This window comes from Eumetopias jubatus, unplaced genomic scaffold (assembly GCF_037043125.1).
Source record: "Eumetopias jubatus isolate StellerSeaLion01/CBP00866 unplaced genomic scaffold, mEumJub1_p1.0 scaffold_4, whole genome shotgun sequence".
In the NCBI taxonomy this organism is placed as follows: Eukaryota; Metazoa; Chordata; class Mammalia; order Carnivora; family Otariidae; genus Eumetopias; species Eumetopias jubatus.
In genome coordinates, this window is record NW_028274810.1 from 27,947,758 (window position 1) to 27,961,285 (window position 13,528).

The 13,528-nt window shown below is 35.5% G+C and overlaps 1 protein-coding gene and 1 non-coding gene across 3 annotated transcripts in view; one reads left to right on the forward strand and one right to left on the reverse strand.

Moving 5' to 3' along the window:
- The window catches only part of ABCD3 (ATP binding cassette subfamily D member 3), an 81,224-nt gene that overhangs the window by 53,257 nt on the left and 14,439 nt on the right, over window positions 1-13,528 (reverse strand). For both annotated transcript variants that reach the window (XM_088022354.1, XM_088022353.1), the window contains exon 2: window positions 5,468-5,504. In XM_088022354.1, the coding sequence (XP_087878480.1) occupies window positions 5,468-5,504 (37 nt within the window). The remainder of the gene's footprint in view (window positions 1-5,467; window positions 5,505-13,528) is intronic.
- Window positions 13,075-13,176, forward strand: LOC114196885 (U6 spliceosomal RNA). Its single transcript, XR_003606816.1, has one exon. It is a non-coding gene; the product is annotated as a U6 spliceosomal RNA (small nuclear RNA).

Here is a 13,528-nt window from a genome sequence, read left to right on the forward strand (position 1 = left end):
TGTTTTATGTAAGTTGAGGAACCTGAAATGAATAGTTTGTCTACTGAATTAGAATAATAAGCTACCACCTATATGTCAAACACTGTGCTAAGTGCTTTATATTTATATAATCCTAACAGGCACTGAGTGCATTACAGAATCGTAGATCAAGAAAAGAAGTCTGAAGGCACTGTGTTTGTAGAGTTAGATCAGGAAGACTAACATAGATAAGAATCAGCCTATCCTGTAACTGTTAGAACAGAGTTCAGGTCTTTCAAACCTTATGAAGGTTGCAAACCTCATCCTACTAAATTAGAGTAACAGAGTAATAATAAGCTACCATCTATATGTTAGACACCGTGCAGAGTGCTTTTTATATATGTAATTCTAATAGGCACTGAGTGCATTACATAATTATAGACCAAGAAAGGAAGTCTGAAGGCACTGTGGTTTGTAGAGTTAGATCAGGAAGACTAAGATGGAAAAGGTTCAGCCTACCCTGTAACTCTTGGAACAGAGTTCAGGTCTTTGAAACCTTATGAAGGTTGCAAACCTCATCCTACTAAATTAGAGGCCCAGTCTACATTCACACATGCATGTGCTCCTTCATTCATTCAATAAATATTCACTCAATCCCAGGCACTGTTCTGAATGATGGGAACACACCAGAAACTAAAAGAGACCAATAGCGTTACTCACAGTCTATTTACTTCAGCTAGCCTAGTCTCAAGCCAAACCCTATAATTTCAACCAAAATCTCCTTTTACTTCCCCAAACTGAGAAAATACAGGAAGAAAATAAAGACAAGGCAACAGATACCAACTACCTTTAAAAAAAAAGAAAGTTAAACTTCTACTCTCAAGTTTTTCCTATCACTGCCTCCCTACCTCACCCCATTGCACATGTAATGAACACCCTTGAATAGACAAATTATAAAATGGCCATCTTCTGACTTAAACAGAGGATTACCTATTTCTACCTTCGAGCTGCTTTCAAGAAATGATCTAGGGAAAACAATGAGGAAGGTTTAAAAAAAAAGTTAGAAGAAAGTCACAGCAAAGGAATTTAAAATACTAACTGCTACCTGGTATATAATTCTTTCTCCTTTTTTATTTCTCCTCCTATTGTCATCGCTCCTAAATCATAAGCCATCTGCAAGCCATGAAGGAAATGCATATATATTTCCTAAAGTCATCACAGCATGTTCTGCAAAGAAACACCTGGACTAGAGGGCTGGCTCAGAAAGGCTGAAGAAATACCACAATGCTCTACCATTCTTGACACACAATAAAATTCATATCTGAAACCAATCTAAAGGAGAGGACCTAAAGAGACAGTACATTTCATAAACACTACTAGTCTCTCCAACAAATTCATTTTAATTTCACTATTGACGTGCCCACCTGTGAACTTTCCAGTATTTCTTAAAAAAATACAAAAGACACTTTGAGGATATAAATTTAAAATGTAAACTATAGAAAAAGCAAACCATCAGATAAAGACCATTTAAATAGTTAAAGAAATAATGCAACCAGAAAATAATGTACCTAACATTAAGGAAGCAACAAGGTCAAAGGGCAAAGAGAAGTTCCTACTGATGTGTCAATCAACTTAGAAAGGTTGAGATGAACGAGAATGGACTGAAACAGATGTCTGAAACAACAAAACTAAAAGGCCATATGGCGCTGACAAGAGGATAAGCATTCCTGTATATTGTTGGCGAAAGTGTAAATCAACACAACTATTATGCAGCATCTATAATAGCACCTATCAAAATGTAAAACGTACAGACTGTAAAATAACTCAGCAAATTTACTTTTAGGAACTTATCCTACTGGTATTCCTGCACATATGCTTAAACACATATGCATTTACACAGTTTATATTATCATAAAAATCAAAAATCTAAATGTGCATCAATAATGATATTATATAAACTACATAAAATTTATGCAATGAAAATTCTACACAATTATAAAAAAGGAAGCAGCTCCTATTTAAACAAAATCCTATAGAACAGTTAAATTAACTAGATCTACAGCTATCAACATAGACATTAAACAGGATCTAAAAAATATGCTGAAAGAAAAGTAGAATGATACATACCATGATTCCACTTCTAAAATTTAATATGCAAAATAATTCTACCTATATTGTTTATGAAGATATACATACATACACATAACCCCATCAGTATAAAATATGCATGGGAATGCTAAATTCCCCATCTGAGTTTATAGTACCCCAAAAACCCAGCAGTGTTTACCTTTATATATTTTGAAATTTATATCATGTATACTGCCATCAAAATTAAGTATTTTTTAATTTTATTTTATTATTTATGTTAATCACCATACATTACATCATTACAAAATTAAGTTTTTAAATCAAGTCAGCTATCTCTTTATACTGCTGTCTAACTCTATTAAATCTTCCTCTCCTCCCTAAATCTATGTCTTGTGAAAAGTGTACCATCTCACCAAACATTATAAAAAATTTCAATGAAAAATAATCCCTTTTGGGGGCGGCTGGGTGGCTCTGCTGGTTAAGCGTCTGCCTTCGGTTCAGGTCATGATCTCAGAGTCCTGGGATCGAGTCCTGCATCGGGCTCCTTGCTCAGCGGGGAGTCTGCTTCTCCCTCTCCCTCTGCCCCATCCCCCTCCCACTTGTGCATGCTCTGTCAAATAAAATCTTTAAAAAAAAAACAAAAAAAACCCTTTTTAAATGCCTCCCCTCATAAGTAATACATTCACTACAGAAAAATTAGAAAATTCTGATGAGCAAAAAATAAGGAGCCTATACCTACCATTTAGAGATACCAACTGTTAATATCTGGCACATATCCTACCAGATTTCATTTTAGCATATATGTGTATATGTGAACGTGTGTTCACTTCCTATAAATTTTGCAAATGTGGTGTAAGTGTGCGTATGGTATTATATCCTTTTTTGTCCAAAATTTAATCTAACCTAAAGTTATCCTGCTCACACTATACAATGAGCAAATAAGTATATGCTAAAAAAAAGTTGCACAAAAGAATAAAAAAATCAGTGAATGAATTTAGCTATACTAACAAGTTTTAATGATGTCCTAGAACTTGAAGATTTGCTAATATACAGATGGTAGATATAACTAAGATAATTAAGGCTAGGTTACTCAGGTATAATTTAGATATGAGATTATGGAGATATGACAGACAATAAGATAAGCATACCTTGTCCCATTTTTTAAAGCCAGAGAGAAAGATCACAGAAACCAAAGAACAGAAATTTTGATAACAATCTCCAGGATATTCAGAGAATAGACATTATATGGAGGATTTGGAAAGATTTAAGAGACACTAAGCACTAAAAGCTGGCAGGAGTTTCCCAGGAATAAGTTATGTCTAACTCTTCCCATTTTCTTCTTTTTTAGGGATATTGTGCTAGTATATTAACTGACATGTATATTTTAAGCTCCACAGGGGTAGGGACTTATATTTATATCTGCTATACACCCAGAGCCAAAGCCAATAACTAGGCATATATGAAGGGCTCAATCAATACTTGTTGAGAGGCTGACTTAATAAATGAATTAATAAATTAAGGAATTTGATGTTTCTTATAAAATTACTGTGGCCCTTAATAAAGAAATATGAACCAGATTTTGCTATAGTTGGATATAATCACAGCCAAATAAACCATACCAAAAATAAGCAAACAAACAAAGATTAAGAGATGCCAGAGTAATTTCCTTGGTCCTTTACACACAGTCAATACTATCAGCAATTGTGAGGAAAAAAAGAGAAGGCCAATTTAAATTATGGATAATCCCTTCTACCTAACATACTAGACATTAGAATTACATTCAAAATTACACTAACAGTACAGACATACTACAGTATAGACTAATAGTACAGATCCAATAAGCTGCCACATATAGGAATAAATTAATGTTTATTCAAAAGAAATCAACTGAGTTACCATATGACCCAGCAATTCCATTCCTAGGTATACCCAAAAGAAATGAAAATACAGGTTCACACAAAAACTTGCACATGAATGTTCATAGCAGCCTTATTCATAATAGCCTAAAAATGAAAACAACCTAAATTTCCCTCAACTGATAAATGGATAAATGTGGTAAATCTACACAAAGGAATATTATTTGGCAATAAAAAGGAATGAAGTACTGATACATGCAACACAAATGAATTTTGAAAACGTCATGCTAAGTGAAAGAAGTCAGTCACAAAAGACCACATATTACATGACTCTTTTTATATAATATATCTGAAATAGGCAAATCATAGAAAACAGAAAGCAGATTACTGGTTACTAGGGGCTAGGAAAAGAAGGTAATGAGGAGTGATTGTTAATGGGTATGGAATTTCTTTTTGGGGAGATGAAAATTTTCTAAAATTAGTTAGCCACACAACTCTGTGAATATACTAAAACCACTGAATTGTATCCTTATATGGATAAATTTTATGGTCTTTGAATTACATCTCAATAAAGCAGTTACTGAAAAAGAAAGAAATCAACTGATGATACAGACGTAGGCAATCTGTTAACAGAGTTGTTAATCAGAAAGATACCTGAAGGTTATAATTTACCATAACTCAACTCAATGTAAACAGCAGTTAGGGCTAAAGAAATAAAAGCAATTTTAGACTGAATTTCAGCATTATGGCTTTCATAACAAGATATGTAATAGTGCTGATGTATTCCATGCTAGTCAGAGCACATCTGGACAACTATGTTCTAGTCTAAGAATAATGTCTAGAGAAACTAACCAGTATAGGTCCAGAAGAATGTATACAGAATTGAAAAAGGATTGGAAACCATGACAGGTTAAGAAACACTTGAAGGAATGAGGGGTTGCTTAGCATGGAAAAAAAGATTCAGAAGATACAACTATCTTCAAACAATATGAGAGTCAATTAGAGAAAATAGAGCAGGCCTGTCCTGTGTGGCTACAAAAGACAAAATAGAATCAATCACTAAGAGGGCAGAGGGGAAGATTAATCTCGTCACGGGCTAGAACTAATACAGTAATGGTTGCCTCCTAGGTGGTACTTCTCATCAAATGAACAGATTCAAGTAAATACTAGAAGTCACCTATCAACGAATCCTATTTCAAAAAGAATTGCTATAATACACAGTGGAGTAAAGATAATAGTTAAATTCCCTAATTGTAAAATTATATGATTTTATCCTAATTCAAAATTATGTAATAAGGGGCGCCTGGGTGGCTCAGTCGATTGAGCCTCTGACTCAATTTCAGCTCAGGTCATGATTCCATGGGTCTGGGATCAAGCCCCTAGTGGGGCTCCGCACTCAGTAGGGGAGTCTGCTTGAAGATTCTCTCCCTCTGCCCCTCCCCTTGCTTGCGCCTGGGCTCTTTCTCTCTCTCTCTCAAATAAATAAATAAATCTTCAAAATCACGTAACAGAATAAATAAAATAAATACATGAAATCCCAAAGAGTCGAGTAGTTAAAATTTTACCTCATTGTTCTGTAATGGTGGTTTTCCATTTTTCTTACTGTAGAGAAAAGAAAAGAGAGCTTTATTTGCAAACTATTCCCATCATAAATATTAAGATATCAACAGAATATACCAAATTCTCCAAATAAGTTCCTTCTTTTTCATATGATAGAATATATTAAGTATAATAGTCCAGTTGCCCCTTACTCAGTATAATTTACAATAAGTGCTCAAAAAATATTAACTACTATATCAAGCATTAAATTAGTAATTTTTAATACACAGACTCATTTTACAAATTTCCCCATGGAGAGGTGGAGTCTATTTCTCTATCTTTGAATCAAGGCTTGGCCATGTGAACTGCTTCAGTTGATAGGATATTAGCAAACTTATGCAAGCAAGGGCTTGAAAAATGTTTGTGCATTGGGCCCTCTCTCTTGGTGCTGGGTATCTTCTCCTAGCCATGTGAGCAATCCCAGGTTAGTTGCCTAAAGGAGGAAAGACCATGCGTCATTCCACATTACAAATAAAAAATTGACTTGGTAAGTGGTATTGTTCATGCTACTCAAAGTGATTAATTTGGTAACTGTACCCAGGTCTTAGCACTAATCCAGGTTATCTCCCTAAATGATATAACAACCAGGCTTAGGTTCTTTTTATAACACACTACCACAGCACCCTATAATTCTATACAACATTGATTACATTTTAAATCTCCTGTTTGATTGGTATTTCCTCCCAGTAAATCAGTTTCATGAGATCAGGAGCTACTGCATGTTGGTCTCTCCAAAGCAGACATGAGGTGGTGCTTGTATACAAAATGTCTACTGGGGATCAACACCTATGAAAGGAAGGTAAGGAAAGCTGAAACGGTGATGCAGGCCCAATAATCAATCAATTCAATCAATCAGGCAGGAAGTCCTGTAGCAAGTACTGTCCATCAGGGTGCTCTGTGAGGGGTTGAAACAGCTAGATCTTTTTACCTTTATCTTGCTCAGTCTACAAATCCATGCTGCTCCAGGGAGGTCATGAGCTCAGGGAAGGTGGCTCTGCCACTAAGGCAGACCCTAAGGTGTGGCCAGAAGGGGTTACTTGGTAATCCAACTCCTCTCGGCTGGACAGTAGGCCCTTCTTTGAAGCGGAATCTGGGTAGCACACCTTCATATCTACTCTTGGGGGCACATATTATTCAACCCTCTATGTTCAACACTTAGTTGAGCTCCAACAATCTATAGAATGAACACTTTCAGTAATAAGATACCAACCAGGTCACTGAACAAGGCTAGAAAGCCAAACTTAATTACAATTCAGTAGATGCTCTTATTCTAAGAGTGCTTGGGTCTATTATTTTTTTCTATTTTTAGGTGTATTACGGGATTGTTTTTCTGTTTTAAAGTTTTTATGAGGTTGTAAACCTGTTTCAGAAAATGCCTTTATAGGGCGCCTGGGTGGCTCAGTCGGTTAAGCGACTGCCTTCGGCTCAGGTCATGATCCTGGAGTCCCGGGATTGAGTCCCACATCAGGCTCCCTGCTCAGCAGTGAGTCTGCTTCTCCCTCTGACCCTCCTCCCTCTCGTGCTCTCTATCTCTCATTCTCTCTCTCTCAAATAACTAAATAAATAAAATCTTTAAAAAAAAAAAGAAAGAAAATGCCTTTATATATGTTCAGGCATGTGCAGTTAATTATGAGCCCCTTTTATAAGGTTTTCTGAATTCCTCTTTTTAAGGAATTCTTTAATGTTTTTAAATATTATAAATTCTTTAATGTTTTCATGGATGTTCTCAATATCGAAGACACTAGCTATATAAATATATGTAGATTATTTAGGATAAATTAGAACAGTATGCTAGAATCCTAATTATTGGGTTGCATTTTTTCACTGGAAATGTCATGCTAAAGACTGCAGAGAAATTAATTTATTTTCAAAAACATGATCTACTAGTAGGCAGATTCAATTCTAACAAACATTCAGTATTTTCCTTTTCTTGATTTTTATCCTATGAAACTAAAAATGGCTAGACAACAAACAGACATTTTCTACTCTTGTGTATTTCTTTTGGCTACCAAAAAGATCAATTTATCAGCTAAATACATTAAAATAAAGGTATTCAACATGTTCAAACTGTATTGCTGATTTGCACACTAATGGCAAGATGTTATCTGTAATATCAAAACAATCATTAATCATCAGTTGCCTTGTTACACTTCAGGGTATAACAAGATTCATTTAAAGATAATACACATATTACAGGTTAAATAAAATTTTTATAAAAATAGCTATATTTCCCCAAACAAAAAATTTAGTAACAAAAGTAGCACTGTTTTATATTTTGAAAAATCTCATTAATGTCTGACTTAATAGAAGAAAACTGTGTTCTCATATGAGAGTCTGCATTCTTTCTATCTGTGATAGAAATAAACAGGAGTAGGTTCATAATTGTGGATATTCTATCTTGATACTATAATGTTACAGTGCAGTCTGAATGCTATCAATGAACTTTCTACCCTATACAATAAGATCCATTGGTCTATATTACACTTTCAATGGATCTTTTTTCCACGCAAAATTTTGTAATATGCATTAGTCTGCTGGAAAATAATGATTCGGGATGCCTGGGTGGCTCAGTCAGTTAAGTGTCTGCATTGGGCTCAGGTCATGATCCCAGGGTCCTGGGATTGAGTTCTGCAGAGACAGAGTTCCCAGCAGGGAGCCTGCTTCTCCCACTGCCTGCCACTCCCCCTGCTTGTGCGTGCTCTCTCTCTGACAAATAATAAATAAAATCTTTAAAAAAAAAAAAAGGAAAATAATGATTCACAAAGTTGTGTAGCAGACTTTCCAAATGTAATATATTTTACTATGCAATATTTTTTAGAATTACATTTGTTAATACTGCCACCTATCTCATCACAAAAGTCTTAACCATTAGGAAGCTAGCTCATGGTGGCAGAGACAAGTTTTCCAAATTCTAATTTTCACTTGAAAGCTTAAATTGTAACATTAGCAATAAACACTGCTGTTTTTTCTTGAAGGCATTACAAGAGAATGTCTGCAATACTCAAGGCCAAATAACTACAGTTATTTAGTCATCCTTTCAAGTAAAAAATGATGTTCCACACACACACACACACACACACACACACACACACACACACACACACAAAGTGGCTAGTTTGGCTCAAATTCAAACAACTACAAGTGCATTCCCTCAAGACAACCTCTGCATTTTGGTATACTGCAAGAAGTGCTTTGTGCCGATTTCTCCTTTTTGTTTGGCAAACACATTATAAAAAAAAGACAAGACCAATAACCGACTATTTATAAAAAAAATATAGGAGGGAAGGAATTTATCCAAGAAATGGAAGATCAGGGTCATATCTGAAAATCAATCCATAATTCATCCATATTAACAGTCTAAAAAAATAACCATATGATCATATCATTAGATACACAGAAAAGGCCTCTGACAAAATCTAACACCTATTCATCACAAAAACGCTTAACAAATTAGGAAAAAAAAGGAACTTCTTCAATCTGATAAAGGACATCAACAGAAACCTATGGCTATGGGGCACCTGGGTGGCTCAGTCGGTTAAGCATCTGCCTTCAGCTCAGGTCATGATCTCAGGGTCCTGGGATTGAGCCCCTGTCTGGCTCCCTGCTCAGCAGGGAGTCTGCTTCTCCCTCTCCCTCTGCCTCTCCCCCGACTCGTGCTCACACTCTCACTCTCTCTCTCTCAAGTAAATAATCTTAAAAAAAAAAAAAAAACCTACAGCTATCATCATACTTATTAATGAAAGACTGAGTCTCTGTGATCCAGAATATGGCAAAGACCACAACTCTCACCACTTCTATGCAATACTACTATTGGAAAACACAGTGCAAAAAGGTAAGAAAAATAAATAAAAGGGACAAAGAATTGAAAAGAAGTAAAACTATCTTTGTAGAAAATCCTAAGGAATCTATAAAAAAGCTAAGTGAGTTCAGCCAGGTTCCAAGATAAATCATCTATACACAAATATCAACTGTATTTCTATATATAGAAAAAGAATAGGGGCACCTGGGTGGCTCAGTTGGTTAAGTGCCTTTGGCTCAGGTCGTGATCCCAGGGTCCTGGGATCAAGTCCCACATTGGGCTCCCTGCTCTGTGGGAAGCCTGCTTCTCCCTCTCCCACTCCCCCTGCTTGTGTCCCCTCTCTCGCTGTGTCTCTCTCTGTCAAATAAATAAATCTTAAAAAAAAAAAAAGAATAGCTGGAAATTGGAATTTTAAACATATCATTTATAAAAGCACCCAAAATATTAAATATTCCACAATAAATTTGGAAAGAAAAAGAAGATATGCAAGACCTACATGCTGAAAACTACAATATACTGCATGGGGCGCCTGGGTGGCTCAGTCGTAAAGCGTCTGCCTTCAGCTCAGGTCATGATCCCAGGGTCCTGGAATTGAGCCCCGCATTGGGCTCCGTGTTCTGTGGGAAGCCTGCTTCTCCCTCTCCCATTCCCCCTGCTTGTGTTCCCTCTCTCACTGTGTCTCTGTCAAATAAATAAAATCGAAAGAAAGAAAAGAAAAGAAAAGAAAAGAAAAGAAAAGAAAAGAAAAGAGAAAAGAAAAGAAAAGAAAAAAAGAAAGAAAGAAAGAAAGAAAGAAAGAAAGAAAGAAAGAAAGAAAGAAAGAAAGAAAGAAAGAAAAGAAAGAAAGAAAACTACAATACACTGCAGAGAAATCATAGATGACTAGATAGAGAGATGTATCATGTTCATGGATCAGAAGACTCAATATTGTTAACACGTCAATTCTCCCCAAATTGATTTAGAAATTCAATGCGATCCCAATCAAAATCCCATCAGGCTTTTTTGCAGGGAGTAACAAGGTGATTTTAAAATTCATTTATAGGGACGCCTGTGTGGCTCAGTCAGTTAAGCATCTGCCTTCGGCTCGGGTCATGATCCCAGGGTCCTGGGATTGAGCCCCACATCAGACTCCCTCTGCCTGCTGCTCCCTCGCTCTCTCTCTGACAAATGGATAAAATCTTAAAAAAAAAAATTCATTTATAATTGCAAAGGACCTAGGATAACCAATAAATTTTGGAAAAAAACAAAGAAGAACTGTACCTCATTTCAAGGCTTATCATAAAGCTACAATAAACAAGAGAGTGTGATACTGGAGTACAAATATAGATCAAAGGAACAGAAGAGTCCAGAAACAGACCCACACATATATAGCCAATTGATTTAAGACAAAGGTGCTAAGGTAATTCAATGGGGAAAGAATAATCTTTTTAACAAATGGTACCAGATCAACTAGACAGCCATATGTAAAAAGAATTAACCACACCACTTACTGCACACCATATACCAAAAAAAAATAATTCGAAGTGGAACACAGACCTAAATGTAAGAGCTAAAACTATGAGAGAGAAGAAAACAGGAAAAAAACCTTGTAACCTTAAGTTAAACAAAGACTTGTTAAATAGGACACACAGTACAGGCTGCACCAGAAAAAAAAAAAAATCAACAAATTGGACTTCATCAAAATTTTGCTCTTCAAAATACTAGTAAGAAAATATTTGTAAAACATACATCCATGAAAAACCTTATATTCAGAATACATAACAAACTCTTACAGTAGAATAAGACAATTCATTTAAAGATTTAAATAGACACTGTGCCAAAGAAAATGTATGGATGGAAAATAAACACATGAAAAATGCTCAACTGTTCCCTTAGTTCTCAGGAAAATGAAAATTAAGACCGCAGTGAGAAACCACTGCATACAACCACTAGAATGGCTCAGATTAAAAAGACTGATCACACCAAGAGTTATCAAGGATGTGGAACAACTGGAATCTTCCATACCGCTAATGGGAATATAAAATGATACAAACACTTTGGAAAAGTTTAGCAAGTTTCTGAAAAAGTTAAAGATACAACTCCTATACAATCCAGCCGTTCCACTACTAAGTATTTGCTCATGGGACATGAAAGCATATGTCCATATATAAACTCTACACAAATGTTCATAGCAGCTTTAAAAGTCAAAACCTGGAAATAATCCAAATGTCCCCCCACAAGCAAATGAATTAAAAAATTGTGGTATATCCATAAAATGTATTCAACAGTTGAAAAAACAATTGATACACACAACATGGATGAATCTTGAAAGCATTATGCCAACTGAAAGTAGCTAGACAAAAACGTATATAGTGTATGATTCCACTTATGAAATTCTAGAGCAACCAAAACCAATCTGTAGCTATAGGAAGCCAATCAGTGGTTGCTGCAAGCTAAGGGCAGGGAGAGGACTGACTAGAAAGGGGCCACAAGAGAACTTTGGGTGATAAAATGTTTGTTACCCTGATTGTAGTAATTGTTTCACAGGTGTTACATGTCAAAACTTACCAAGTTTTGTACTTTAAATATCAGCAGTTTATTGTATATCAATAATGTTTCAATAAAGTCATAAAACTTTAAGAACTGTGTAAAGATAGAGGAGGTATTAGAAACCATCAGCTCCAAACTGATGCCATGAAAGGCAAAGATCATTTTCCTCAGGTTTCACAAACAACATACACCCTGAGTGACTAGAAGACAGTGTTCCGTTAACTAAAAAAAGAATAACAGCAGTAAACACATTTAAGGGAAATAATAACTGGATTCATTGTAAACTTGTTCAATTTCAAGTCCCAGTGAGATAACTATATGGAATCAACCAGAAGACAATTTTTTAAAAGTTTAGATTTGAAGTACAAGAGTAGAGATGTTGATTTGAAATGCATTAACACGACAATGATGTGGACATACAATGATATAACTCATTTGGGAAACAAAAACATGGCATCTGAAATGTGAGTTTTCCATCCGTTTATTAAAATGCTGTACTAAAAATTTTAGAATGTGCTCATAAGGAACTTGGTTTAAGTTGTTCCCTGAATATTGCTCCCAGGCACTGTAAGAAGCAAATTTTCCTCTTAAAAGAAAAGTATGTTTACTATAAGCCTCAAAATTATCCCTAGAACTAATTTTAAATAAAATATCCTGACCATAATCAAAAATAACCAAGCACACAGCAAACTAAACTCCATAAACAGGAACCAGCAGAAATTAAAGAAAACAGAAGGAGACCCAAGAAGATTTCAGATGTTGGAATTTCCAAACGCATCCTATAAGACAATGCAGGCTGTATTTAAAGAAATAAATACACAAAATAAAACAAAGTTATCTACCAAAATAAGGAAATTATATTTAAAAAGAGAGAGACCTAAGAGAACCAAACAGAATTTTTTTTTAGCCAGAAGCGGGGAAGGGGTAGGGGCAGAGAGGGAGAAAGACAATCTTAAGCAGGCTCCACGCCAAGCACAGGGCTCTATCTCACAACCCTAAGATCACGACCTGAGCCGAAATCAGAGTCCACATTTAACTGACTGAGCTACCCAGGCGCCCCAGGGCCAAGTGGAATTTTAAAAAATAACACATACAACAAGTGAAATTAAATATTTAATAGTTTTAGTAGATCTCACACAGCCAAAGAGACAACTAATAATCTAGGAGCTAAATCAGAATTTGCTATCCAGAGTGTAGCAAAAAGTAAACAAAAAGATGGAAAACAAAGAAATAAAAGTAAGAGAATGCTCACTTCATCAGCAATGTACTAAAATTGGAATGATACAGAGATTAGCACACTGCCCCCAGAAGGATGAAACACAAATCTATGAAGTGTTAAAAAAAAAAAAAGTAAGAGACAGTGGTTACAATGAGACTATCTTAGTTGGTGTCTAGGAAGTATAAAGAAAGAGAACAAGGCATAGATAATGGCTGAGAATATTCCAAAATGGAAGAGACACCAATCCACAAAGTCAAAAAGGCCTAGTGAATCCTTAAGCAGGATAGATTAAAAATATCCACACTTCACCAAGTCAGAGTGAGCTCCAGAAAAATTAAAGATAAAGATAAATCCTTAAAAGCAGCTAGAGAAAAAAGACCCATTACCTTCAAAGGGGCAACAGTTACAAACTGATAGCTGACCTCTCAATATCAGCAATGGAAACCAGAAGATGACAGAATCAAATATTCAATGGACAGA